The 24,636-nt window shown below is 47.6% G+C and overlaps 1 protein-coding gene across 2 annotated transcripts; it reads right to left on the bottom strand.

The window, feature by feature from the left end:
- Positions 1–8,093: 8,093 nt before the first annotated feature.
- Positions 8,094–11,226, bottom strand: LOC135376390 (uncharacterized). 2 transcript variants are annotated; one of them, XM_064608903.1, is made up of 3 exons: positions 10,878–11,226; positions 10,708–10,769; positions 8,094–9,106 (listed from the first exon to the last, which is right to left on the bottom strand). In XM_064608903.1, the coding sequence occupies exons 1-3, from the start codon at positions 11,176–11,178 to the stop codon at positions 8,285–8,287; spliced, it is 1,185 nt and encodes a 394-aa protein (XP_064464973.1). In that variant the 5' UTR covers positions 11,179–11,226; the 3' UTR covers positions 8,094–8,284. The 2 variants fall into 2 exon arrangements, with proteins under 2 accessions (XP_064464973.1, XP_064464966.1); XM_064608896.1 differs by having other exon boundaries at positions 10,708–11,226.
- Between the last annotated feature and the right edge of the window lie 13,410 nt (positions 11,227–24,636).

Raw genomic sequence — 24,636 nt, 5'->3', positions numbered from 1 at the left:
CGACCAACCCCTTTCCTTAGTGCCTCTCCAAACGTTGTTCCCTGTTTCACTTCCTCCGCTATGTGACGTCCTGTGTCAAGAAGTTTCCGACCTACATAGGGCGCTACCTGTTTAGTCAGTATAGGTATAAACCGCTGCACCAACTCAGAAAAAAAGCCAGATCCAACTTGATAAAGAGGAGCTGAGTAATGTGGCAATGGTTGATCCCGTTTACCGCTGCCGAAATGCGATATACAACAGGGTGTCTGAGTTATATGCATTTTCGAAAATGTAATGTTACTCCCACACGACCAGAACCAGCAATGAAGGGAATGAAATCACCTATCTCGTTTGCCAGTTCGATTTGAATGCTAGTCAGCTCCTTGACAGTCACATATTTATAGTAAAGATTTGTGAAAGAGTAGGACATAACCTCATTCCGACTCTGCAGTCTAAATGGGAGAAGTCGAAGAAGGGGTGCGGTTATATCACCTACAGCTTCACTTTCGATGATATCGCTGTAAACGAAAATGTAATTTTGCGCTGGGGGGAAGAGGCAGACATCACGCTGAGCAACTGTGAAACTGGAGAAGGTTGTTCGTTTTCCAAATCCAAGCATCAGAGCTAAATATGGGTGAAATGTAACGTAACCCTCATTGCGACGTTCCAGTTGACAAACTCCATTATAGGGATTGTAACATATGAGACGAGCATCTTCTGGTAGGTGTAAGTTTGCTCGATATGCGTGATTTATCGCATCGGCGAGGTCCTTCCCTGACTCATAATACCCTTCTGGAACTTCGTATTTGGCTGTACGTGAACGATACGTGATTAGGGTGACTTTCTCTTCAGTGGCCACCTGATATTTCAATACTTTTACTGGCTGGCCTTCATCCAATTCCGAAGAACCGATAATCTTTTCAGGAAGGCCAAGCTTAGCAGAGAGAGTTGAACTTAATTCCAGACCAGTATTTAGTGGAAGTTGTATTTCATAACGACCACTGACTCGTATTATTTTGGCTTGGTTTTTGAAGTGTTTCGTTAGAAGTTGACGAAAAGGTACAATAATGTTTTCTCCCGCAAGAAACTTAACTTGCTCTGTTGTGGTTACGCCACCGAAGAGGCTAGTCTCCGATATACCATTAACGATATCTGTGACATTATTAATTGCAAATGGGATATTCACCTCCGCCAGAGCAACCTCCCACTTTCCATCTAATTGCACTGGCTGAGCTAGTTTAACTCTGAACTTGCTCATTGTGTTACTAGGAAATACATCACTCGAGGCGTTTGACAGTAAGTTGACATAGAACTGGCTCGCCATTGTTTTTCTTTTTCTAAAATGAAAACAACATGATCGTGAGGAGTTCTTTTAAACCAAGAGCGAAGTCAAATGGGCGCGAAATTTAAAATTTGGGGGCGCAGGTAGCGCCATCTGTTCAACGGCGGTAAATTTGCTGGAAGTGCTGCCATCTCTAGATGAACGAACTCAATTCCCCATGACGCCACCTGGCGTAAAAGAAATCAAACAACCTCTCCACCCCACACGATTCTATTCTGATTAGCGACGCAAGTAAACATGTAGAGCCCGTGGCCCAGTGGCTTAAGGTGCTCGTCTGACAACCTAAAGGACCCAAGTTCGATTCCTAGTGTGTTTCACCATGACGTCATTATTGTTACTTAATTTTATCATTGATATCATATCACTAAGATTAACTATGTGACGTCACTGATTAACTATCTTATCCACTGACCTCACTGATATGAGGGCCGAGCGGCTGCGGCTTGGAGTGACGTCATACGTCCTTGATGACGTCATTTCCTGTTTGACGTTATTTCCTGGCTGCAGAGTTAATCTATACACTACTCTCTTGTGTGGGCATTTCTTTCAAAAGCTCAGGCTAAACAGATATTCTAACAAAACCAGATGGGATGCATTGCTTCAGTGGAGGGCAGCGAGTACGCCGGTCAAGCCAACTTTAAGAAGCTGTGTCCCGCACTTCTGGGAATGCTTTTGGAAGTTATTATCAGTGTGTGCAATATAATTACGTGAACATGCACTGTTGTGTTGTCAGACCGAACGGCAATTGGCGATAAACAAAAAGTATACTGCTAAAATTTTCTCAAATACGTTAACACAAATGAATTCATCGAACAGCGACATCTTAATACTTTATATGACAAGAGATAACGGTTCGAAATTCGTGTTCCACCCGCGGGCGCATAATGTACCAACCGTGCTCTCAAAATTATGTCTAACTCAAGAAATGAGGTCAAAAGCAGTTACTAAATCTAAATAAGCAGAGAAAAGTTCAACTGACGCGTAAAGGTAACTTCCCTGCTGCACACCGCTACTACGCGGAGAAGCCACTTTGACCGTTTCCGAATTTTGGCATCTGGGCCAAGTTTGCCGTACAAGGGAACCGCAGACGATTGAGTGACTCTGGCACTTCTTCTAAACGTTGAATCTAGAGGTACCCTACAACGCATATCCACGGGATATTACAGTGCATCATACATTGCCAAAGATATTAAGCGATGAAATGGTTTCCTGCGTGAAAATCCCCATACCCCCCATGTATTCACGGTCCGAAAAGCGGGATGACTGGGGAACGAAAGGTATTTCATGTGTAAGGATATTTTTCGTTTGTATAAGCTTAGAATAAATGAACGTGTATCCTCGGGAATATTACGATACCTTGGATAGAACAGCCACTACAACACTTTTCTATTGTCTTGGCGGCAAGTTTCACTCAACGGTTGCGAGAGGGCGCAAGGCGTCGCTGTCCACGAAAGCTGGGAATGCTTTCATCGGTCAACACACCAAGCCCCAAACCAAGAAGCAGATTTCGTGTCCTTCCTTGTTTAAAAACCGCACCAAAAACGTGCCTTTTTTTTTTAAGTATCTGAATCGGACGTCCTTTTGGCCGTGGTAAAACTGCCTATGTGTAAATTGTGTGGATGGCAACCACGGAGTAAAGTAAGACTGGAGATGAAACTGCTCGGAGCAGCCAGCACCAGCGCATGGCCTGATAAATATTCTGTCGGGAGAGAGAGGGTGGAAGTGGCATGAGCCATCTCTTGCATACTGACGGAGGTTACGATCAAGTGAGCTGGAAAGCTTGCGCCACTAGGGCGTGCATAACGCAGAGAAATGCACCAGCTGCCCATCCGTATGCCCATCGTCTGCTCAAATGTGCACGTGCAAGGAGAGTCACTAAGAGGTCTGCCTGGACAGATGGTGGTGGTGTCATCTTCTGTCACCCTGAAGGTGCTCGGCTATCTTTATCGGGATGTGGGGAAGGGACAAGATTCGCCTCCTGTCTTGTTTTATTCCGTGATCCTAAGGGCGGGTTCACACCAGGGACGAATCCCCGGATAAGTCTGCTTGGCTTGGTGACGCCACCTAGACGCAGGAGTCAACGTCCCTGTCGAGCATTCACACCAGTGTTGCCAGGTCTACTGGAATTTCAGTAGATCTACTGGACTTCGAGTCGGTCTACTGAAATACTGAAAAAAGAGATCAAAACGCGCTTAAATCTACTGATTTTTTTTTTGCCTGAAAAAAACGTGGTTTTACATAGCGAACTCCAATTTACGTTTGCTGGCACTGTCGCATCGTAGTCCGCGTACGAGCGAGAAAATCATGTACTTTTGACATAGTGAGGGGTCTACGCGTTATGTGGCATCTGCAAGCATTCACCTTTAAAAAAGCGAGCAGCTGCCCAAGTAAAACAATTCATAGCAAAAACATTGCAGAAGTATATGCCACATGACACCCGGTAACGCATCAAACGTGAGGACAAGTTCCGACGAGCTTATGTTTCCGTCGTTAGGAAGTTTTGTTGTAAACCTCCTCTGCTTGCCGCATTGGAGCGCCTGCGTGGAACGAATATTTTCTTCGGTGAACCTCATGAACATCTTTCGACAGAAACTATCACTGGACTGCTGCACACGAAGCGACTGTTCGGAGACAAGAACTTCACTGTGACTTGATAGAAGCTGCGAATATGTATGAGCGAGAGTACGTGATCGAATGGCGGTCTGCAAGCACGTTTTTATACTGTGTACACCAAATTACACGTATATTTTACTTATCCTATCGCCTATATATCGTGGTAGTTCGTGCTTATTTATCATATAGCCCTCTAGTTAGTTCGCCGTGGAGCGTTTGCCCTTGTTTTTAGTACAGTTTTCTGGCGCCGACTTCCTGAATTTCCGCCTAAGTGACCTGGCAACACTGATTCACACGGGACGAGGGATGGGAGCGGATAGGTTCGCCTCCAGCAACACACTATCGGGATATTTTAGTCTGCGTGAACAAGTGTTCTCACCTTTCTGTACTGTGGTTCAACAGAAAAATGGACGTTTTCCACTTTGGGGTGCATACAATTCTATAAATTCCACAATGCAGGACACCATCGCATCAGTGAAATAAAGAAACCGTTAAAGTCGATGACAACAGATATTTCGCGGTTGACGCCTTTGCGTAGGAGAAGGTTTGCCGTGTTGCGGAATCAAGAGCTCAAACTGCACTACTGTATCAGTTCAGTCAGATCTCAAGTCCGGACACGTACTAAGAGCTCGTAATCATAGTTTGCCTGTTGCTGTGCTCTAGTGAATAACATATTTGGAGATACACTGACTCGTAGCAAAACCCTTGTTTCGTGAAGACCCGTGCACGATTCCTCCTTTTTATTACGCGATCCTTCGAATCCCCTCTGCTTCAGCGGTCAGAGCTGTAAAACAGCCTACCGACAGAAGACAAAAACAGCCAAAAGACGCTGCTCCGTCCTCATGTCACCCGGGAACCGTTTGTGGGTGGGAGGCGAATTTCATTTATTTAACCCTTAAAGGCCCGAGGGCATTACATAAGGGACATAGGCAAAGCAAAACACAGTAATGCTAATTACAATGTTACAAGTTATAATAATAACAATAACAATAATAATAACAATAACAATAATAATAACAATAACAAATTACAAAAAAGAAAAAAAGGAAAAAATGACTACGATGATGATGCATCTCATTAATGTACAGCGTACTTTGCAACTATCAAGGTAAGTCTAGTGATAATGAAAACATCTAACAAGTTAGTTCAGTGTTAATCTTTCAGGTGTTCTGTCAGAGACTGTTGAAAGCGTGTGTTATCTGTGATCGTCACTATGCTGTTCGGCAGGTTATTCCAGAGGTCGATAGTTCGTGGTAAAAAAGAGTTTTGGAACGAAGTTGTAGAAGCATGAATTGGACAGATTTTTTCAGGTTGTTAATGCGTGATGAAGACCGGAAGGGTTTCAATATCATGTCGTGTTTTATGTCAAGAGGGCTGTGGAAAAGTTTATGAAGGAATGTTATGCTGCCATGTATACGTCTTTGTTTCAGTGTGGGTAATTCGAGGGTATGCCTCATATCTGTGATACTGCTGTGCGGGTTATAGTTGTTCATTATAAACCTGATGGCGCGGTTTTGAATAGACTCCAATTCAGTGCTTAGTGTTTCCTGCCAGGGGTGCCATATTACAGATGCGTATTCGAGCTTGGGTCTCACTATTGTTGTGTATGCAAGCTTTTTAACAAGTGGTGAAGCCATACGGATGTTTCGCCTGAGGTAGCCAAGGGATTTGTTTGCACTGGATGAGATAGCACGGATGTGTGTGCGCCATGATAGGTCTGGTGTTAGGTGAAGTCCAAGGTATTTATAGTTATTTACCTGCGTTAGTACTGATGTTCCCAAAACGTAATTTAAGTTAGAAGGTTGGCATGACCGAGTGAAAGTCATCGACTTACATTTCGAGTAGTTAGCTTCCATTAGCCAGTCGGAACACCACCGATGAAAAGAATGTAAGTCGTTTTGTAATATGGCTCGATCATGTTCATTATGTATGGTTCTATATATGACACAGTCATCAGCATACAGGCATATATTGGACTTGATGTAGTTTGGTAGGTCGTTGATGTAGATCAGAAAGAGCAACGGACCAAGCACGGATCCCTGCGGTACTCCGGATGTTACTGGTGAAATGCTTGAACAGGTGTTATTTGCAATTGTGTACTGAACCCGTGAGTGAAGAAAATGCCGAATCCATTCTGAAACTGCGTTATCAATGTTTAGTCGAGATAGCTTGTGGAGTAAACGTGAATGCGGGACCTTATCGAAAGCTTTCGAAAAATCTATAAAAACAGCGTCTGTCGGTATCCTATTGTCCAAGTTAAGATGAATGTCATGAGTAAACCGTAACAGCTGCGTCTCACAGCTTAGTCCCTTGCGAAAACCATGTTGAGTGTTAGATAACAAAGAGTTGCTTTCAAGAAAATTAATGATAGATGAGTACAAAATGTGTTCCATGAGCTTTCCAGATACACTTGTCAACGAGATGGGTCGACAGTTTGATGGTGTATATCTGCTTCCTGATTTGTAAATTGGTCTTCAGGAACAACACCTAGCCGAAGAGACTGGTTGAAAATGTCACACAAGAACAGTGATGAAACCATTTTAGTACTTTTAAGTATCTTAGCGTTGATACCGTCGTCACCACCGGACGACGATATTTTCAGTCTGTCAATCATGGAATATATGCCTTGGAATGTGACAGTAACTGAGGCCATGCGCTCATGGTTAAGAGGCGGCAGCTGAGGTATGGCAGACATATCTTCAATGGTAAATACTGAGCAGAAAAAACTGTTCAGAACCGTTGCGGCTTCAGAATCAGGTAATAATTGGCCGCTTAAACCCTCCAAGACAATCTTAGAATTTCGAGATTCCGGTGTGACAAATTGCCAAAATTGGCGTGGATTAGCGAATTGGCGAATGGTCTGTGGTGGTATTTCCGTCCCCCGTCACGTCCGCAAACCGTTCGTATAGGACCTTGTGGACAGGATTCAAGAACTCGATGAACGTATCTGGTTTCTCCCGGCTCGAGGCGTCGGCTTCTATCAACATTTCTCAGACCGCCAGATTTTCCATTTTTCTAGGATTAGTCAATCGCCTTTTTTTACACGTTGTGTGCAGTCGTAGGAGACGCGGCCCACAGCGGCAACCGTGATTGAGCATTATACCAAGGATACTTATTACAACCACCACCACTTTATTTTAAGACGATGAGTGGGGGTTTTATCGCCAGAGGCGATACCCTACCCCATTGCTGGTGGTGATGTAGGGAATGAAATGGTGGGCTCCTTCGCAATAAGGATCCAAGTCCTAATGTGTGCAAAAAGGTCAAAAGAGCGTTGATCGCAGAGCGTTGGTGGGCTGCATTCGGCCGGGGACCAAACAATTCTTACAGGAAGAAGGGGACGAGAGCCTGCCTGACTACGAGACCATGAGGGATGGCGCTTCGAGAAGGTTGGTAATGGGAGAAATGACGAAGAATGCGCTCCGGGTCCTCTAGAGCACCGCAGTGACAGCATCTGGGACAGCCAACTTGTCTCAAGCTAATCGCTAACAGCTTCTCAACGCGAAATAATTGGAAAAGTCAATCAGAATTGCCATTTAACACAGTGCAAAGTTGTGGTAGTTGGTGTGACATTACTGGTTTAGGCTGCCAAAGGGAACTTCAATGTTTTTCAGCATGGTGCCGAATGAGTCAGCTCCCCGCCTTGTCTTCTGCGGAATTTGATTATCTAACTGAGAGTCGCACAGATCGTGATATCGCCGTTTGAGTTGCTAAACCTCCTGTCATTGCTGTTGACGTCATCATATCTTGAGTTCAGATGTTTTGGTTTCCTTGTATTAAATTCGCCAGTTGAGAGTAAACTCTTTCTGTTGTGGTGTCTCCTAAACCAATAATGGCTATCTACCAATTATCCTGCTAATAAATCTAAGTCAGCGGTGTTTGGACCAGTCGTGCCGATGTTTCCGTGGCAGGATCAATGCACGTACCTTACACTGCAACCTTACAGTTGTCCCATCGAAAATATTCGCTACAAAGCGAACAGGTACTTCGTGCCAAAACGTGTGAAGAAAACGGACCCCACATAATGAAGTCATGACTGTTATGCTAACGCATTTTGCTCATTACTTTTGACCTTTAGCCACGTCTCACAGCATTGTGTTACAGCATTAGGATATTTCTGCCAAGAAAATCCACTTAATGAAAAGTCATCCGCAAAAAGTCCTATGTTAGCGGCTTTATTTTCTCAGTAACACCATTTTTATGCATTAGTGAGAAACACTAATGGTCCTATTGCTGATCCTTGAGACACACCTGGGTGCACATGTAACAAGGGGGGAAACATTTCGTCACGTATGATAGACCGTAGCCTATTATGTAAACACGAATGGTAACAGGGTCCTCCAGGCTCGGTCACCGTAACGCACCATAGTACACCATGGTATGCGTGAAGAACACACAAGCACACATCCAATATTCATCTATAAAACACATCAGCAACATCGGCCACCACAATTTAAGAATATGGCCGCCATTAGCTTCTTCCGGCTGCTTCAGCTCAGCTTCTGTGTCTCCTTTGGCCTCCAGCAAAGGTTCCTTGGTCTTCCTCCGTTTCAAAATTTCTTCCTGCCTTTTCTTCCTCTTCTTATCTTCGCTGTGGTTTATCAACATTGCCCTGACGTCATCCCGCACGGCGTCCGTCAAGAAATAATTGATCGCGATTGGTTCGCCCAGATTCCACTCTTGCGCAAACACTCTGGGGTCTCTGGTGGCCAGGTCGTAGCCCGTTTCCGTCTTGAACTGTGCAATGTCGATGACTCGAGTCCCCTGAGAGTAGAGGAGGAAGACCAGAGTGTGTGGGCGTCCAGAGGTTGGAAAGGGACCGCTGTAGAGGATCAGTTCGTCGCCAGAGTACACGTCCTCGGTGACGATGTTCACCACCAGCCAATACTGCCAGAACATGAAGGTGATGTCAGTAAGAAGGAGTGTGTACAGGTTCCCTTCTTCCATGGGGAAAGAAACGTTCAAGGGTTCCAGCCAGAGTCGTTGAGCTACGAAAAAATTGCCCATTCGGATTTTGCGGCCGTAGCCGTAGTCGACGTTGATCAGTTGGTTCGGTGCGTCGGTCAAGAAGTGAGGTATGACGCCGTCTCTTGTTAGGTTTCCTCTGTAAGCGTCGAAGGTACCTTGGGGTCTGCCGCTGTCCGCGAATAGGCCATGTGCTTGGGAGTGGCTCTGCGAACGACATTGAAGGGTCAGGATATTTCGAAATGTCGCAAACCATTGTTTGCCGCTATGTGCCGCTTTTTCATTCACAACACCTCAGCTGTCTCGCGACGTAAACACCCAATTATTATTATCATTCGCAATACGAAATAGGGTCTAAAAGGTGCTGGCGATGCTACGAAGGTCATATTAAGTATTAGGAGCTGGTGTGCTTGAATCATACCACAGCATGTGCTGTCTTAGGAGAGCCGAGTTTTCGAGCACAATTTGAAGACGTGTGTTGCGGTCCTCAAGTCGGCCCACAACTCTAAAAATTGGGGACCAGAACTCTAAAAACCAGGCCACATGGGGGCCGCGAAATGTACAATGTCTCCCTGCCAGGTGTGGAGCCGTCGGACGGGGACACGTGGACAGAGTCCAGGCAGTAATATCAAAAGAAGATTGTGTTCGGGATTCGGAGACATCTACGGGACCGATGCGATAATGTTTTGCAACGTTTCACAGTCTAGTTCGCCATGTTTCTCTTGAAAACAGCGAAACATGTTAAAAGAACGAGTTTTAAAGATTCGTGCTGCCTCAGCAGCCATGGAAGCTCCAGCGTGCATGACATCATTGTGACCTAAGCAAGGCACACCAGTGGCTCGCAGCCAACACCACCTAGACAGAGAAAGCCTGCGCATTGCCTCCTCTCCCTCTTCGGGTCGGAATTACCCCGAGCCGGAATTCGTCTGCTATAGTGATACACCGTTCTGCGAATTCCGGAACCAGCAAATGATTGCAGCTCATCTGCTATTCGTGATTGGCTGCGGCCGTTCAAAACACGACCCGGATTGGTTGACTCTTAAATGTTACGTCACGTTGACGAGCGAGCGCGCAAGCTTTGTTATCTAGGTGGTGCTGGCGCAGCGCAGGCGATTGTCTTCCATGCTTGTTTGCTTTTCGTTCGCACAACAGTATGCCGATAAATGCGCCGACTTTCACTTATCAGTGTGCGAACTCTGTCGCAACCATGGAATATGGTGTTATGTTCCCGGCTGTATGAGAGCCTTGGAATGGCATTCCGTGAGATGGCCACAGACTCTCGGCAATATACAGACGCCCGCCCTCCCATCGTTCGCCAGAGGGCGTTCCCTCATTCGATTTTTCCGTGTGACGTTTTCTTCGATTTCCAGAGACGAAAACTCATCATGTACACTCAATATCCGACGTCTGCCTCTGCCATTCATAACCTCAAATTGCATAAAAGCTACCTCACTAATTCGCGTCGGACTTTCGAGTTCGTTTTCTGTGATGAACGGGAAGTAAAAGGGTTCTATAGTTTCGGAATCGGTGATGACGGACCCGACAGTCCTATTGGTGATGCGGTGCTCAACCCCAACAACACCGACTGTCCTCTGGATGTACGAATAATGTCGCAACGGATTAATACGTCCTACGGATATCCATCATATATCCACCTGACATACGAAACCGTTAGGACATTCGTACATCCAGAGGATAGTCGGTGTTGTCGGGGAACTGTGTCCAGCGTACTACAATTCTTCATCGCCCATGCGATACAGACTAAGTTACCAGGAAGCGTGCCTAAAATTGTGACGTCGTTAACTTACGTCATCGCCCGCGGAGGTTTCTTTGTGCCGTTTCACCCTTCTCGGTACAGCCGTCAGGGAATCTGCAGATACAGATAATATTCTTGTCACCATAGGTTTTTGAAAGCCAAGGCTTGTCCGTAACGCCTTCAACTTCATTCCAAGTCTTTGCAAGACACGCGGCAGTTTACCAACAGTCCGGCCGGAGGACTTAACGTCGCCCTCATCGTAGACGTATTGAGGATGGTCCTCAAGAGGAGAGTACTTGGCGACGACGTCACGTTTGGCTATCCTTTCCTCGTGCGCGTTGACGGTGGTCCACCGGACGTCTTCAGGATCCTTGAGGAGAAGGACCATGTACGGACGTCCCTGCTTGATGTCCAACTGCACGGTGGTTAACAGCGCTCCTTGATATTGGTCCATGCTAGTCTCATTAACGGCTTCGCTATGGTTCGGTGTGTGGATGAGATGGTCTGTAAGCAGAGCAGTCATCGCCGCAGAGGTGAGAAAGTCCGGGTTAAGGATGACGAATGCGAGCAGAGGGGCAAGCATTGCTGCTGTCAGAACGCAGACGGGAAGCGAGCACAGAGCACGAGGATAGACCATTGGACATTTTTCGTCTTTTCTTGATGTGACACATATCCATAGGAAAATGGACCATTTCCACGCGTTGCTCCTGGCGGAAAGAGACGACATGATGAGAAGACAACGAAGCAATGATGGCAAATCAACACCACGTGGGCGAAGCTGGCATTTTTTGCTAATATAGCAGGATGATATTTGTTTTCAATGGTATAGCCTGATCCTGTGGAAGCACACAGCACGTGATGCACCCCAAAAACTGCACGAGAGCTTGTTAAGGCATATTCATAACACGCGTTGCTTTTATGCCAACTATCATGGCGACGCTCGTACAGTTTCACGCAACACATTACGGGCACTGCGAAAGCTTCGAAGCGCATGCGCACACACAGGCAAAGAGAAAGATGATGGGGACGGAGAGCGTGACACTTGAGTTGTTCCTCGTCATCCACACGAAACCATCTTTCTTCACGCGCCCAACGGCGTGAATGCAAAGCTCCCGCTTTATTGCGTGATGCCTTTACAGTGGGAAACAGAAGAACCATACACCGACATTTATGCCTTTCATGTTTCGGCAGTTGGCACATCATAGGCATTGCGAGAAGAAAACCTCGCCAACTCGCTCCCATCACAGTTTCCATATCAACAAACACGGCGGCCGCCGCCATGTTTGTTGATATGGAAACTGTGATGGGGGCGAGTTTTTTGGCTGTTGCGCATGCGCATACGCGTAAGCAGAAATGGTGTATTGACCACGAACCATAGTTGAACAAAGACGAAGCAGAAGGAGGGGTACTGATGTTGATGTTGACGAAAAACATAAAAAGGGATATACTGTATAAGTGCTTAATTTCGCGGTCTTATAAATTCGCGAATTCGTGTGGAAGGGGACAGAAGTGAAAATGGCGGGATCGGAGAGTTCGGATGATTATGTGACACTGTCGACAGTGAACAAGGAGACTTGGGTGCTGGCTTACGCAGACAGAACACTATCTCCTCTGGACGTCTCAAATAGATCCCAACGTCCATTTCCTGAAAGGGGTGTCAAGTGGACATCTCTGGGAGCTACATGGATGACGTCCCTAGCCGTACATCCGCAGTAGGTACCGTAACGGCCCTTTGAAGAATTGTCCCAACAGGGTTCCTGACGGCACGTTACATGGAGCATTACCGCAGGAGAGGAGGAACATGGCAAGATCTGTCGCGGCGTGAGTTCGACTTTCGATGAACCAACTGAATGAATAAAATCAAAAGCAGTAAGAAACGCAGACGTTATCGGCATAGTGAGTTAATACGCCAAGCAGTTCTTCAGTCCTGTGTTATTGGTATGCGCAATCGCATTAAACTTAAACACCCCACTCTTTAGTTTGACTCGCAGGCGAACAGGACTCCCGAATTTGTGGAAGCTTGTGAGACAAGCAGTATATAGTATTAGTCTCCACTTTGGAAAGACGCCGCCAACTGAATAAAGCTTTCCCACACAAAAGGCTATGCCACTGCCTTTCTAAGTTATCATCACGGTATTAAGAGCTTATGTGTGTGAGTCTTTACTTTTTAAAACTTCGTGCTCATTGTCCGTAACGGACATACGAGAAACAAACAAAGAGGAGCAACAAAGAAAGATGCAGTGGCCGAAGCTGAAACAAAATGGCAGAAATAAACGCCTACAGGCCAGTGTAAGAATTTGTCCACTTACGCAGCAGCCCAATCAAGCAGTATCGATAATAATGAGAAAATTCGGGACCTGAGCGCGAACGCAACTAAGTCTGTGCAACGTCCTGACATCTCCGTGTAACTTCCTTTGAGGACAAACGACGGATGTTTGTGGGAAGTCCAAACCGTGACCTCTCGGATATGTGGGGGACGCTCGTGTGGAAAATGTCTGTCTTCCAGGGAGATCAGAATTTCCTGGGATGGATATCCCCAGGAACACCGCGGGAAGTTTTGTTCCGTTTGGGTTCATCTTGCTCTCTTTCCATCAGCGCTCCTCATAATGCCTGCACGGGTAAACGCGTACAAAGAACAGGCACGCCGTACATGTCCACTAACATATTAAAACAAAAAATTGTAAAGACACAGCGTGAACTGCTATACAGATGCGCGTCCGTCATCCTCACAGTTCGACGTTTCATAAGATAATAATTATTCCGCTGGCGGTTGCCGGAAACGCTTCCACTTTCGTGCAGTGCAATCTTGCATGCAATGATGGAAAAACAATAGCTTCAGCTGGGAGACGCGATACGCACTTACCACGGCGCCTCTACCTCTCAGGAGATATTCAAAAACATGTGAAATTAGGCGAACTATCTTGGAGCGCGGATGGGGAAACGTGTGCTACGGCACCCCAAAAGTATCATCTCATTACTTCAGTTTCAGTTGGGGTTGATCGTGTCTCATTCGTTCGCATTAGGTCAACTCATTCAATTGAAAAAATGGCTAGGAAAAATGGGTAGGAAGCAAGCGAGCTGGTGAAGATGATGCATATTGTAAAAACCCCGAGACTAGGGAACACGAAGGGACAGACACAACACGAAGTCTCAAATCGTGTTGTGTCTGTCCCTCCGTGTTCCCTAGTCTCGGGGGTTTTTTACATTATGCATCATTCAATTGGCTTCGCATTCCTTGTATTGTAGAGTTTCTCATCAAATCAATTCGAAATCAGCATTTCTCAATTCCATAGTAATTCCATAGTATTTCCACCTCTCATTGACATCCATTAGACGAATTCCTTGAACTGGCTCCTTATTCCCTGGGTGCGATCTTCGCACCACAATTGGTAGTACACATTGTCGCGAAGGCTGCTTCCCTGCAAGACTCCTAATTCACTGAACGAGAAATAATCCGCTTATACACATATAACGAATTGACCGTCTGATTTCACATTGAATCTTCATGCCCCATCTATGTCCACCAAGGATTAAATCAGCGCATAAGACACTTGCCACAACACGGTCCCCGACTACTGGTACCGTTCACCGCACAAACCGTGGAGGAAATAATGACATAAACAGACAAACAAAAATCTCCGCGTTCCATGATGTTCCAAGACACGTCAGCAACGGCGGACAGGCTAGGCTACACGTTATTGCGCTGACATCAGCGTACATCAGCGTGCACTTTCACGCATTACGCAATGCCTTATATGGGACTTTGTACTCCTTTTTACATATACATTGGCCGCTCCTTGCGTTTCCTTCCTCCATATGAGTAGAATGGCAGCCTAAAGCTTCTTGGCTGGATTCTCTGACGCCTTGGACTGGCGCCCCATGCAGTTTGTTAATTTACCCTCCGTAAGGTCGTGCTCGTTGTGCAACGTGATTCCGGAGCTGACCCATCTGCTGGACTGTTCCCACGCTGTGTGCCAACTCTGTTATCAAAAGATCCTGGAAACCACCGGGCGGTGCCCGTTGGGTGATGAAACGGTCCAGGAATGCAACGTTGGAAGATTGTCTCTCCAGCCCAGTCAGGTGGACAAATTTAATGTGCTCTGCTGTAATTCCACGCTGGGTTGCGACTTCGTTGGTCCCGTAGCGCTAGCAAAGCGTCACCTGTTACGCGAATGTGATTTTCACGCCGTCACGTGCAACGGATGCACTGCCAAAGTGCTTCGTCGTGACATCGAGAGCCATATCGCGGAGCACCAGTGTCAGAGTGAATCGTCCGTGTCTGTAATCCGCCCAATGAGCGCCGATGTGTATGACATCGGGCGAAACATAACCAGATCTCTGGAGTCCTTAGCCGTGAAGCTGTGCGCTCTGGAAGACCGACTCAATATTAATACAGTTTCCAACGATGAAGCAAGAAAGTCTCTCGCGAGAATTGGGGAGGAGATGAATACGCTCTGCGTGGACGTCAACGACTGTATTATCCCACACGTGGCCGACCGGTCAACGCTACAGAAGGACAACCGTGATGCTGTTGATAAGCTGTGCAAAGAGGTGGGTGAGCTGCAGCGCTGCTCTCAGGAGGTGATGACCTTCATAAACGCCGAGAGAAAACAAAGCGAGAAACCCACCCAGCCCGAACGTCCGAAACTGCAACCCAGTTTTGAGATTGAAAGGAGACGGGGACCTGCCCTTTTTAGGATAATCTTTGGTCCCAACTGGTGAAGGAAGTGAACTAAATTAAACCCCCACTGAAACGTACAACCTTCGTTTGATCTTGCGGCGACAATAAATAAGAAATATAAGTCGACGGTATCATTTCCTTTAGCTTGAGCCGGTGGTAGGGACAAAAACACGAAAATGATGACACCATCGACCGTCGTTACACGAGCTTGCTTGCGTTTTAACACTCTCTCCGAATATTAATGGGTTAGCATTAGGAGTGTCAAAATGGAAAAAAGCTGTATGTATGTGTGTGCGTGTGTGTATGAGATGGTGAAGCCTCACCGAGACAGCGGTATAAGTGGACATGCAAAGGGGATATTAGAGGGTAAATGTAAATGGAGGTACGTAGGTATGGAGGTAAATGTAAATGATTTGAAACTGAATCTGTCGAAGGTAATTAAGTGTAAGGGTAATTGCGCTAATTAAAAGCAATTGAAACAAGAAAGTTGAGTTTAAAGGTAATGATATACGTAATTAAGACATATATGAAATGAAATTAAAGAATACCAAAGGTAACCGCATGTTATGCCCGAGGTAACTAAATGTAATTAAAAGGAATTAACGTCACTTAAAGGGGGACTTAGAGCAATTATGGCAAGTAAACGTAATTAAAGGTAATTGAGAGAATTCAAGACTACCTCAGGTAACCTGCGGTTGCCCAAGGCAATTAAAGGGTACCTGAGGCTAATTAAATGTTAATTATATGAACTTACATATATAGTAATTGAAGGGGTCAAACCGGGAATCAAGCATTGAATGGAGGTGGACAACCGGAAGTCAGGTTAGACGGGAAGTTGAGTTGGACTGGAAATGCATACCGGAAGTCAAGTGTAGACGGGTTGTGGACAACCGGAAGTTGGGTTTAAACCGGAAGTAGATCCCCGGAAGTCAATTATGGACCGGAGAAAGCGGTTAATGCTAACACATTTCTCTCGCATTTACCGCTAAATCGCCAGTGAACTTTTTTATCCCCGTCGCATAGGATAATTTAGTGTCATTTTCGTGAAGAGCACTTCAACCAAGCGAATGCCACTTTCACTACGTGCTTTGTACGCGGCTTAAAGGAGTACAGAGGGCCATCCAAAAAAATTTCAGATTAAGACATGTGATGAAAGTGTGGGTATCATTATACCGAAAAGCGCGAAAGGTTTTGATGTATGCAATTTGCAATTTTTTAATGTGTGCAAAACTCACATAGACATAGCTCCGCGCGTTCACCCTTAACTCGCCACTCCAGCTATAACGAGGATGAGGAGGTATGATGTCACGTCACCGATGACGGTATAAGGAGAACTCATTCTGGTTCGCCGGTCAGTGGGGGTCAGCGCCTTGTTCCTTTGCCGCCGTAAACCTGTTTTGCCAGTTCTCCCGGAGAATTGGGGATAGAAGGAGTGGCCGAAGCATTACCGAGCAAGGAGAAAGGCTTTATCAGAACCCCGAACGGCCGAGTAGCCGACGACAGCGGAGAAGCAGACGACATTTCTCTAGGCCAATCAGCGAGCGTTCTCCTTATAGCGTCAGGGCGAGGTTCCAGGCAGATCACAGGCTGGTACTGCTCTTCACCACCGTTGCGCACGGTCTTTTTTTGCGGCGTATTTTAAATTCAATTTCCGCGATAATTATGACTCTGCGGTGTAAATTACTTCGCATGGTGCATCTTACTGGCGTACTTAACAGTTTTATAGGAAGAAAACTGGGCGTTAAAAATGACTTCTGTGCTACTTTAAGTGTCACTTAAGCAATGATGGCAATTATGATATCAGAATAAATGGCGGAAAAAATTTAGGCGTGCGTCACGATACCTTCCTCAGAATGTTTTTATTCAATTTAGAAACACCTCCTGCAAATCTTCTTACAACATTAAATAACTGGCCTCAAACATTTGCCACAACAAAAATGGCCACCGGTGAATCGCCGAGACCGCGAAAGTTGTCACGGGCTGTTAACGGGAGTAACGACATGTTTTTTTTTTCGGCAGAATGTCACGCTGTACTAAACGCCGTTGAAAAGATTCGTTTAAAAATATTGTGGTGTCGTGACCCGTCGCTTTTTCTCAATATTTTTTACCTGTACCACAAAGCCTGCCGTCGAGGCTACACACTCGGTCAGCCGAAGAGAAGCGAGTTTGGGGAACTCACTAAATCGCACTTTCACTGTGTGTCACTAAAAGATGTCGTGTGACAGCACACGAATGACATATGACACTACGCTACGACATGTACCCGCAGACGCCATTCCTTATGACTTCCATGGTCGACCGATGCACGCTCCATCGCCTTGTAAAGGAACGAAGGCCCAGGCGCCACGAGAGGGAATCACGACCCCTGTCCTATCTGCATGAGCCCAAACAGGTTCAGCGATACTACTGCGAGTCGTGCTCCAACCAAGAAGACCCCTTGCGGTTTCCTGCCAAATAGCGGTTCCGTCATAAGCCTTGTCCTTTGAACACCACACTATTACGGCTGTCGTTGTCTCTCTAATCTACACTGGCTTTGGAATCAGAGAAAAAGACCTCCAGGTCATCCCAGATAAATATAGAACGCAGTTTATTATGTAAAATACGCACTGGCACACACAGGACATAAAACGTTTTAAAATTACGTTTCGCACGCTTCAGACCCACTGAAGTACAAAGGGGTCGTAGCAATCAGGCAGTGGCTCGGGGTGTTTGTTGATGGCTCCCTGTGTTTGTTTGATGTAGCAGGATTCGAATTGTTTGCGTACGCACCAACGGTCTTCCCTGGGTAAGATATTGTCACGAAGCGAAATGGGTCGGCGAGTCGTCGAATAAACAGCGAACGGTTTATTAGACTACTTGGTAGCAAAACACAAGAGTGATAGCTCTCTGAACAAAACTGAGTCCAAAGAATGAATGCTCCAGTTTGGAGCGCACAAGCATTTAAGCGTCGCGCCGAAAAGTCTAGAAACAGCACGTGCGTTTGCCAGAGAGCAGGCGATGTGTCTGGAAGCTTCTTTCTTCTTCTTCAGCATGCGCCGGGATGAGATGTACCGTTTCGTGCCTGCCCTGGAAGCTTCGCGATGCTGATTCGTGGCATTACCCCCTCCGTAGACGTGGCATCGTCTCGATGCCGTTTCTTCTCCTTCTTTTTTTTTTTTTTTCATGTTGTCTCCTTCCAGCCAGTCTTCAGCGCTACCTGCTGTAGTACGGCTTGAGTCGAACGACGTGAACTATTTCAGTCCTCGGGAGTCGTCGAGAGGGAACGCTGCCCTCAGGTACCACTTCGTAATCCAGGTCTCCAATACGTCGAAGTACTTTGTAGGGACCGAAGTACCGCTTCAGTAGCTTCTCGCTCAGGCCTCGTCGTCGAATCGGCGTCCAAACCCATACCACGTCGCCTGGACTGAAGCGTACGTCTCGTCGGCGCAAATTGTATCTTCTTTCATCGACGCGTTGTTGTTGACCAATGCGTAGTCTGGCCAGCTGGCGGGCTTCTTCTGCTTGCTGTGTGAAGTCCAGAGCGTCGTTTTCCACGTCACTGGGTTCCTGGGGCAGCATCGCGTCCCGCATAGTGGATGCGTCATGGCCGTGTGCAAGGCGGAACGGTGTGAATCCCGTTGTTTCCTGGACAGCCGTGTTATAGGCGAACGGGACGTAAGGCAGTATTTTGTCCCATGTCTTGTGCTCGACGTCGACGTACATCGAAATCACGTCGGCAAGGGTTTTGTTTAGGCGTTCGGTGAGCTCGTTCGTCTGCGGATGGTACGCCGTTGTCCTCCGGTGAGCGGTGTGGCTGAGTCGAAGGATTTCTTGTGTTAGCCTTTCCCCTATCGGTGATTAAGGCGGTCGGAGCTCCGTGCCGTAGTACGATGTTCTCGATGAAGAACTTCGCCACTGCTGTTGCTGTGCCCTGTGGAAGTGCCTTAGTCTCAGCATAGCGTGTCAGGTAGTCGGTGGCAACGATTATCCAACGATTTCCGGAAGACGAGCGTGGGAAGGACCCGAGTACATCCCAATCTGCTCGAACGGCGCCGACGGCGGTGCGATTGGCTGAAGGTCGTACCGGCGGCGTTTTTCGTCGTTGGCATTCCCGGCACGTCCTTACGTAGTGGTGTACGGTCTTGGCCAGTTTTGGCCAGTAGTACTTTTCCCTTATACGGGCCAGTGTCCGGCTGTATCCAAAATGACCTGATGACGGTTCGTCGTGGCAGCATTCAAGAATCTCGATGCGCATGTCCCTAGGCAGAACCAGAAGCCACGTAGCGCCTTGTGGTGCGTGGTTTTCTTTGTAGAGGACACTGTTACGTAGGGAGAAACTTGGGAGTGATCTTCTGAAGATGGGAGGACATTGTCGGCGCGGCCCTGCAGATAGTCGACGAGTGTCTTCAATTCGGGGTCGTTGTAGTGCTTGGTAGACATGGTAGTCGCGCTCATTAGACCGAGGAAGGCGTCGTCGTCTTCGAGGCTGTTGTCGTGTCGCTGGAGTGGTGCTCGGGACAGGCAGTCAGCGTCGTTGTGTTTTCTTCCTGACTTGTAAGTGACGGTTACGTCATACTCCTGTAATCGGAGACTCCATCTTGTTAGGCGTCCTGAGGGGTCCCTTAAACCAGCCAGCCAGCACAGAGAGTGGTGGTCTGTTACCACCTTGAACGGCCGTCCGTACAGGTAGGGACGCAACTTTGTGATGGCCCATATGAGTGCAAGGCACTCTTTTTCGGTCGTCGAATAGTTCTTCTCGGCCTTGGTTAGCGTTCTGCTTGCGTACGCGATGACACGTTCGACGCCGTCTTCAAGTTGAACCAGCACGGCTCCTAGACCATCGTTGCTTGCGTCGGTGTGTATTTCTGTTTCAGCGTTTGGATCGAAGTGGGCAAGCACGGGTGCGGTCTGTAGACGAGTCTTCAATTCATCAAACGCCTGTTGCTGGGCTTCACTCCAGATAAACATGGATCCGTCCTTCGTGAGGGAATTCAGGGGTGACGCAATTCTTGAAAAGTTCGGAATGAACCGTCGGTAGTAGGCGCAAAGGCCAAGAAAGCTTCGAACGTCTTTCGCGTTAGAAGGAAAAGGGTAATTTGCGATGGCCGCCGTCTTCTCTGGGTCGGTGCGTACGCCGTCGCTGCTCACGAGATGGCCGAGAAATCTGAGTTCCTCGTATCCGAATCGACACTTCTGAGGCTTCAACGTCAGTCCTGCAGTTCTGATAGCCTCGAGGACTTGCTTTAGCCGTTCAGCATGTTTTTCGAATGTCCTTGTCGTTGTTGAATGTCGAATGTCGAATGTGTGTTGTTCGAATGTCCTTGCGAAGACGACAACATCATCGAGGTACACCAGGCAGGTTTGCCACTTCAACCCGGCGAGAACTGTATCCATAACACGCTGGAACGTCGCTGGTGCTGTGCAAAGGCCGAAAGGCATAACCTTGAATTCGAAAAGTTCATCCGGAGTGACGAAGGCAGTCTTCTCACGCTCCCGTTCGTCGACTTCAATTTGCCAGTACCCTGTCTTGAGGTCCATGGAAGAGAAAAATTTTGCGTTTTGAAGGCGATCGAGCGTGTCGTCGATGCGCGGTAACGGGTAGACGTCCTTCTTCGTTATCTCATTGAGTTTCCGGTAGTCGTCGCAGAACCTGAGTGTTCCGTCCTTCTTCTTCACTAGTACCACCGGCGATGCCCACGGACTGGTCGACGGCTGGATGATGTCATGTCTTAGCATCTCTTCTGCTTGCGTTCGGATCGTTTCTCGCTCTTTGCAGGAGACCCGGTACGGCATGCGGTGAATTGGACGGGCCTTTTCGTAGACGATGATGCGGTGCTTCGCAATGGGCGTTTGTCTTACTTTCGACGATGCAGCGAAGCAGTCACTGAAATCGTTGAGCATCTGGAGAAGGGTTTGCTTTTGAGTTGTATTGAGTTGGAGGGTTTACGTCGAAATGTCCGTCCTCGTGTTCCGTGGTGACCGCGATGCGAGCAGTGTCGATTAGGCAAACATCCGTCGTGGAGTATTGGTCTACGATGACAGCTATCTTCGTGCCGTTCGCCAGGTGTTGTGGCTCCGGGCGAAAATTTGTGACCAGGAGTTCGAATATTCCGTTTCTTACGGGCACAATTCCTCTTGCTATTACAATTCCTCGTTCGAGGAGAAGTTGCGTGTTGCCTTCAGCCAATAAATAGCCAGTCGGTGCTCTGTCGCACGTAGCGGTCACAAGGACTGACGACAAGGGAGGCAGGTTGACGTGCTGAGTCGTCACGGCGGTTACGTCCGTGTTTGCGCGTTTCTCCGGGGTTATTCGTGCCCACCACTTGTCTTCTGCTGTTTCCGGCGTTTTAAAAGAGATAACTCCATTTGTGAAGTCGATGATTGCTTCGTTTTCGACTAGAAAGTCCATTCCGAGTATTACATCCCGTGGGCAGTTCGGCGAGACGGCAAAGCTGACTACGTACTGGATGTCACGCACTTGTATGACAGCCGTGCATCGGCCAGTCGGTGTTACGACGTGTCCACCAGCAGTGCCGATGTCAGGCTCATCCCACTGCGTTTACACCTTGCGAAGCTTCTTAGCCAACCTCCCACTTATAACAGAGTCGTCGGCTCCGGTATCGATTAACGCAATCATCTCATGGCCGTCGATGAGTATTTTCAGGTTATTGGTAATTTTTCGAGCGTCGTGTTGGTGCTGCGTTGCTGTTCGTCGAGTTGGAGGAATTGTAACTTGTCGTCGGTCCGCAGCTTCACCTCCCGGAGCTGCAGTCTTCAGTTTTCCCGGTTAGGGCTGCGCCACACAGGTCGTCTTGCCGGTGACGGTGAACGTGCTCTTCCGGGCGACCTGCTGCGGTGGGGGACGCTCGGGGACAGGTCGCGTCGCGAGCCAGCAGAAGCATTCTGCTGCCGTAGATAGTCGACTACCGCGCTGGGGGAGGGGGGCGTCGGGTGAAAAACCGGGAAAGCCAAGGCGTCGGTAGGGACATCGGCGATAGACGTGGTACGCTTCTCCGCAGTGGTAGCAGAGCGGTCTGAAGTCGGGAGTCCGCCAAACGTCCGTTTTGCGAAACGGCTGAGAGTGTGGCGGGACGCTCGGAGTAGTTTGGACAGGCCGAGGAGGCGTCCAACGGTATCCGTAGTACGACGGACGAGTAGGTGGCACCTGTCTCAGAGCGGCGGCGTAGGTTGGTGTCGGTACTTCGGCGTCGGGGTTAGTGGTTGACGATGTCTGGATTGCCTGCTGAACCTCGTCCTTGATAATCGCACCGATCGAAGACAAATGGTCTTGAGCCTTCTCAGGACAGAGGAGAGCTCGTATTTCTTCGCGTAACACCTCTCGAATCAGCTGTCTGAGCGAACCGACGTCAAGGCCAGCGGTCGTGGAGAAAGCCTCGTAGCCCTGGTGTCGTTGGTCGACGGTAGCGCGAGAGAGCAGGTTCCTCTCAATGCGGACGGCTTCGTCCAGAAAAGCGTCGGTCGTGGCGGGTGGATCCCGGGACAGGGCGCGAAAAATTTCTTCTTTTACGCCCCTCATGAGTCGCTGAACCTTCTTCTCCTCGGATGCTTTGGGGTCAGCCCGCCGGAAGAGCCGCAACACATCTTCGACGAAGCCTGTAACGCTTTCGTTTGGAAGCTGGATCCGTCTCTGGATCAGATGTTCAGCGCGATCAGCTCGTTGTTGAAAAGCGAACGCCTCGCGGAGTTTGCTTTTGAAGACGTCCCATGACGTGAGCGAAGTCTCCCGGTTCTCGAACCATGTCTTCGCGGTGCCTTCCAGGGAGAAATAGACGTTGACGAGCTTCTGGTCGTCATTCTAGTTGTTGAACTTGGCGATCCGCTCGTAGTGGTCGACCCAATCGTCCACGTCGTCGTAATACTCCCCGCTGAATGTCTTCGGCGACCGTGCAGGAGCTATGGGCGTGGCAACAGGTTGCGCCACTTGGGTACTGGTCTCCGCACTCATCATCTTCTTGCGTTTAGGGGGTTCTAGTGGATCGAATTCTGCAGGCAGACCAAGCTGTCTTCTGCTTTGTCGCAGTTGGTCTTCCAGGCCGTTGGACAAGGGATGCCCCGCACCTCCACCAGAAATGTCACGAAGCAAAATGGGTCGGCGAGTCGTCGAATAAACAGCGAACGGTTTATTAGACTACTTGGTAGCAAAACACAAGAGTGATAGCTCTCTGAACACAGCTGAGTCCAAAGAATGAATGCTCCAGCTTGGAGCGCACAAGCATTTAAGCGTCGCGCCGAAAAGTCTAGAAACAGCACGTGCGTTTGCCAGAGAGCAGGCGATGTGTCAGGAAGCTTCTTGCTTCTTCTTCAGCATGCGCTGGGATGAGATGTACCGTTTCGTGCCTGCGCTTCGCGATGTTTCGCGATGATGATTCGTGGCGTATCTTATCTTATGAGATCAGACGCTCGCATGCCATTCTGATGATGGAATCAGAACGGATTCCGAAACGTCATTTTAATGTGTTTTAAATGTTGCGTGTGCCAGTGTGTATTTTACGCAATAAATATGACTATTCCCGGCATTTGAACTATTCTTGAAACAGTTCTTTGCACTGAAGTGAACCTGCATTGAATGAATGCAACAACTCAGGGAAAAGAGGCGCTGACGCCAGGAATCGAACCTGGGTCTTCTGATTTCCGAAAATTAAGTTGATTAATATACAGTACAATACATCTATGAAAGCGTCCCAGATGCTTTAGGTTTTGCAACGAGCAAATCAGTAAATGAAGCTCAAAGAACACCGTGGAGCCTCATATGAAATGAAAATGCATCAGACCACCCCATCACATATCCCCCCACCCCGACAAGCTTCCTTGGATCTTCCTCTGAACACCCCGTGTAAAGGATAACAACAATTTTAACAACTTAACACCAACTTCATTTGACGTTGGCGATTGTAGAGTTTCAACGCCAGGGGTGACATTGTACCCCATTGCTGGTGGCAGCTGCGGTGAAATGGAATTGAAAATGAAAATGAACGATAATTGAAAACTGAAATCAAATAGTGAGTCTCCTCTCGGCGAGGACCTAACTCCTAAAGTGTCCAAAAAAAGTTGAGCGTAATTAAGTTTAAATGCTTTCAGGGGAGACTATTGATGGCTAGATTGGTGGTCATGGGACCAATCACATTTTGGCATAGTGATTTCTCTTCACAATGTAAAACATGCACAGAAAGTAAATAATTATATAATTAGAAGAAAAACAAATAACGTTACAAGACGCAGTACTGGTTCAGGAAATAACATTTTATTATCTTCCATAAATCTCTGCAAAAGTCCAAAGTACTCTGTGTGCCTGACAGCGGG

Source organism: Ornithodoros turicata, chromosome 1 (assembly GCF_037126465.1).
Source record: "Ornithodoros turicata isolate Travis chromosome 1, ASM3712646v1, whole genome shotgun sequence".
In the NCBI taxonomy this organism is placed as follows: Eukaryota; Metazoa; Arthropoda; class Arachnida; order Ixodida; family Argasidae; genus Ornithodoros; species Ornithodoros turicata.
Note: the sequence above shows the minus strand (reverse complement) of the source record. Positions and strands in the feature narration are given on the sequence as shown.

Bases quoted from the DNA above. Each gene is read 5' to 3' on its own strand.
- LOC135376390 (XM_064608896.1), bottom strand. From the start codon at position 11,178: ATGACTGCTCTGCTTACAGACCATCTCATCCACACACCGAACCATAGC. The intron at 9,107-10,707 runs GTAAGTTAACGA...TGTCGTTCGCAG, and splicing joins AAACCTCCGCGGGCGATGAC to AGCCACTCCCAAGCACATGG.